General features: G+C 45.9%; 1 protein-coding gene across 1 annotated transcript; it reads left to right on the forward strand.

Moving 5' to 3' along the window:
• Nucleotides 1-946: 946 nt before the first annotated feature.
• Nucleotides 947-3,103, forward strand: LOC123167591 (polyubiquitin). The gene is made up of 2 exons (XM_044585428.1): nucleotides 947-1,170; nucleotides 2,295-3,103. The coding sequence occupies exons 1-2, from the start codon at nucleotides 1,114-1,116 to the stop codon at nucleotides 2,862-2,864; spliced, it is 627 nt and encodes a 208-aa protein (XP_044441363.1). The 5' UTR covers nucleotides 947-1,113; the 3' UTR covers nucleotides 2,865-3,103.
• The last annotated feature ends 1,862 nt before the right edge of the window (nucleotides 3,104-4,965 follow it).

Genomic DNA, 4,965 nt, shown 5'->3' on the forward strand with positions numbered 1-4,965 from the left:
ACGCTCTGGCCGGACTTCTCCATCTTAGCGGAGAGGAGAGGAGTGGCGACGGTGGTGAATGAAAGGATAGGAGTGAGGTGGCAGGGTGCAGAGATGAGATGAGATGAGATGCGTTTTGGCTGACGTCGACGCCCTATTTAAATAGTTGGGGCATGAGAACCGACACCGCTTCACTGAGTCGCTGCGACCGGAGTAGGCTTCTCGGGCACCGCGTCCACAACGACACCACTGCCTCGTCCGGTCATGTCGCCCTGACTGGCATCAAGACTGTTGAGTCGCGCCCGATATGGTGCGGTGGACCAACATGAATGTGCGGGGACGGTTCTAGAGCGGGACTCATGACGATGACTTTGGTTGGGGCTGAGTGAGCGGACGCGTACGTGGCATGAGTTAAATATCCCCCGGGTTTGGTGCCATTTTGAGGGGATTCAGACGCGCAGACGCGTCCGTGGACGTTTCTGACATCATGTTGGATGGCAAAATTGGTTTGAACAACACAGTTCAAACATTCGCGGGAGTTTTGCGGCACAACATTGTAGATGCCCTTAGAGCATCTTCAACAGTCCCGACTCCGCAAAATAACCACCATTTAGGAGAAGTTCAACAATTTTTTTCCAACAGTTCCTTTAAACCCACACATTTTATAGGATCCCGTAAATTCTTCGAAACTTTCACTCCATCTTCACGAAGATGGCTCTTTCCGTAAAAATGCCAAGTTAGCTAATCGTCATCAAAGTACGCCGCGCCCTGCTGGCACCGCCGCCGACCACCACCTGCAATCGCCGCCGCTCCACCCACCCGCCCACCTGCCGTTGCCGACCACCACCGTCCATCGAAATTCACTGTCGCCGTCGCCGCCACCAGCAAAAACCGCTTTAGGGGAACTTTTTATGGAAACTGAGAAAACCACATATACGTAGTATTTCTTTACAGGAGCTGTTGGAAATGATCTTACGCGTTTATTTTGGGTGAATGGGCCCCTTGCTGGCAGTGAAACCCTTCCATCATTTACGCGTTTAGTGGGAGCGAGAAGACGGCGAAGTAGGGGAGCGGCCGAGACGGCGAGCCGATTCCACTCCTTCAGCACCATCAATCGGGCGCCGGAGCCGAGAGATGAAGCGGCGTGCCACCATGGACCCCCACCAGGAGCAGCCGGCGGAAAGCTACAAGGTTTGCGCTCGTATCCCCGCAACACTCTCTTTGGAGGCATGACCTAGGTTGATCTGCTTGTGAATGTGTCTGTGATTCTTGGTAGAATGTGAATCGCGGAACGCCGGCCCCTTTTGTGGTTTTGTGGTGGGGGGACACGAGGGCGCGATCATTGGTCTCACGGGGTAGTGATTTTCTGATCCGATCGGTTCCAAGAGGATGTTTTTCTGTGTTTGTAGCCCTAGCCTCTAAGCCAATGCTTCCTGTGAAGTAGTAGTTGGTCTCTTTGGAGGCACATCTTGCGAGAATAGACTGGTGCTGGAGTCGATCTGGATTGGGGGCGTGTGTGCTGTGATTTCTATGTGAATTGTTCTTGTGAGGATTTGCACGTTTTTTGTTAGCAAAGCTGGGTTCCTTCTCCTCGAAGGAATCAACCCCAGTAGGATATTTGGAACACAAGGGGAGAAGAAAATCAAGTACTAGGAAAGAGAAGAGGAAATATATCATGTGAAATGCCCCTATGTGTATTTATTTTGAAATTATAAATTCCAACCATCTGGGCTCCATTTCTGCGGGGTCAGGAGAAATTGTGCTTCATATGTACATCGTCTTATGATGCTACAAATGGCAATATACCAGACTGTTATATTGCAGTGTTTGTAGTGAGTAGTGAAAAATAAGTTGTTAGAATTTGTCTAATACCTAATGTTGGTTTCTTTCGGTAATCGGTACTCTAGTTTAATAAATAAATTCTCCAGAATTTGATGGCCCCATAGCCACATGTCTACTTCACTCAGTTTGTGGAACTCTTTTAAGTGTTATCGCTCATTTTCAATCAGCATGTGCAGCAATGCTTACCTTAGGCATCCTGGATTAAGAGTCGCTTAAATAATAACCGAGTGGTACGATGAGAAGGAAAGCAGAAAACAAAGTTCAGATGATCAGTGCTTGAAAACCATACATACAGCGCTGATTGAGGTTTACATGTGGTGTCAATTGCTTGTGTCTTTTTTTTCTGCACGCACTAGTTTGTTTGCTATGATTATTTCCTTTTGTTGCGCACAGATGCATTTCTAACAAGAAGATAGGTTGTTATATTTTAAGAACTTTGTGAATACTTAGTATCTTCACTATTGTATGTCCAGATCCATGTGAAGATGCTGAAAACAGTTGCCATTGATGTGAGCTGCACCGATACAGTTGATCATATTAAAACTAAAGTTAGTGCCATTGAGGGGATTGACAAATGCTTGCAAGAGCTATTCTTTTCTGGTATTCACTTGAAGAATGATGACAAGCTTGCTGATTACAACATCATGACAAACTCTTCTGTTGACCTTTTCGTCACTGATGGGATGCAAATTTCTGTCAAGATTCCCTCGGTTGGGAAGACCATCAATCTCAATGTCAGGAAATCCAACAAGGTGGCTGATGTCAAAGCAGAGATTGAACAAAAAGTGGGAATTCTAATGAACAACCAAATCCTGATGTATGCAGGTCGACAGCTTGAGGACAATCAGCTGTTAAGTCAGTGCGACTTGAGGAATGAGCAGCCACTTCATGTTTTGGTTAGCCCGGTTGACAAGCTGCGTATTTTTGTCAATGTTAGAGGTGAAAGAACTGTTAGTGTAAATGTGAAATGCTGGTATACTGTTGCTGATGTCAAGTTGATGATTGAGACATCGGAGGACATCAAAAGGCGTCAAAATCCATGATCGCACTCATCAGTTGGCGGATTTGAATGAAGAAGAAGGCCTATGTGTTTAGAGGAAAGCTACCGAGCAAGGAGAACATCATCTTCGGACATGTACGTGAGGAGTTGGCATGCGTCTAGCCTTGCTTTCCTCTTTCTTTTTTCATCTCTCCCCTTTAAACACCTTTATCGCTCTCTCCTGCTAAATGAATGAAACACCAGCAATTGCTGGCTAGTTCAAAAAAAAAGGCTCTTAACGGAGATTGGATCGCCAGTGAGTATAGCCAACCCTATAACAAGACGGTACGTTACTTAGGGTTGGTCTTTTTTTATCAAAATACTCTTTATTGCAAGGTGATCATCATATTATGTTTTACAAAAGTATCAACAATCTCTAAGGATAGATCTTCCATGCACCCCGCGCACACCTTATTCCCAATAGTTTGACTAAATCATGGGTAGCACAATTAGTCTCTCTAGAAGCACGCTAAAAAATGTAAATAATATGCGGGAAATCACACGCAAGGTGATATATATCATCAAAAACTGTCACTGATGGATCAAAAGAGCGACCTCCATTCTTCATTGTCTCTATCATCTCGATGTTGTCGGAGCTCACCTCTGTGCAGTTACACGCAACTTTAGTTGCCAAATTGAGACCAAACCGTAAGACCGGTGCCTCGGCCATAAGTGCATCACCGCACCAATCGATTTCCCCGTTTCCTGTCGCGACGAATCTGCCATTCGAGTCTCTGATGACAGCGCCATACGAGCCCTTGAGTAAATCAGGGTCAAAAGGCTCATCCACATTTAGCTTCACATAGTTGCTCCTTGGTCTTTCCCAGTCATGTCGCTTGATCGTCATCATTGCATCACTTGCCATAGTATAATTAGCAATCAAAGCTTTGATTGTCATTACTATGAACTTAGGTTCCTAAACCTTTTCATTATACACTAACTTTCTCCTCTTCCATCATAAATACCAGGAACCAGTAGCAATTGCTTCTGTTGAATTTCCCACACCAAGGACCATGTTGGAAATATGCCCTAGAGGCAATAATAAATGGTTATTATTATATTTCTGTGTTCATGATAATAGTCTATTATTCATGCTATAAGTGTATTGTCCGGAAATCGTAATACATGTGTGAATACATAGACCACAACCTGTCCCTAGTAAGCCTCTAGTTGACTAGCTCGTTGATCAACAGATAGTCATGGTTTCCTGACTATGGACATTGGATGTCATTGATAACGGGATCACATCATTAGGAGAATGATGTGATGGACAAGACCCAACTTAAGCATAGCATAAAAGATCGTGTAGTTTCGTTTGCTAGAGCTTTTCCAATGTCAAGTATCTTTTCCTTAGACCATGAGATCGTGCAACTCCCGGATACCGTAGGAGTGCTTTGGGTGTGCCAAACGTCACAACGTAATTGGGTGACTATAAAGGTGCATTACGGGTATCTCCGAAAGTGTCTGTTGGGTTGGCACGGATCGAGACTGGGATTTGTCACTCCGTGTGACGGAGAGGTATCTCTGGGCCCACTCGGTAATGCATCATCATAATGAGCTCAATGTGACTAAGGCGTTAGTCACGGGATCATGCATTGCGGTACGAGTAAAGAGACTTGCCAGTAACGAGATTGAACAAGGTATTGGGATACCGACGATCGAATCTCGGGCAAGTAACATACCAATTGACAAAGGGAATTGCATACGGATTGATTGAATCCTCGACACCGTGGTTCACCCGATGATATCATCGTGGAACATGTGGGAGCCAACATGGGTATCCAGATCCCGCTGTTGGTTATTGACCGGAGAGGCGTCTCGGTCATGTCTGCATGTCTCCCGAACCCGTAGGGTCTACACACTTAAGGTCCGGTGACGCTAGGGTTGTAGAGATATATGTATGCGGAAACCTGAAAGTTGTTCGGAGTCCCGGATGAGATCCCGGACGTCACGAGAGGTTCCGGAATGGTCCGGAGGTGAAGAATTATATATAGAAAGTCCTGTTTCGGTCACCGGGAAAGTTTCGGGGGTTATCGGTATTGTACCGGGACCACCGGAAGGGTCCCGGGGGTCCACCGGGTGGGGCCACCTGTCCCGGAGGGCCC

This window comes from Triticum aestivum, chromosome 1D, assembly GCF_018294505.1.
Source record: "Triticum aestivum cultivar Chinese Spring chromosome 1D, IWGSC CS RefSeq v2.1, whole genome shotgun sequence".
NCBI lineage: Eukaryota > Viridiplantae > Streptophyta > Magnoliopsida > Poales > Poaceae > Triticum > Triticum aestivum.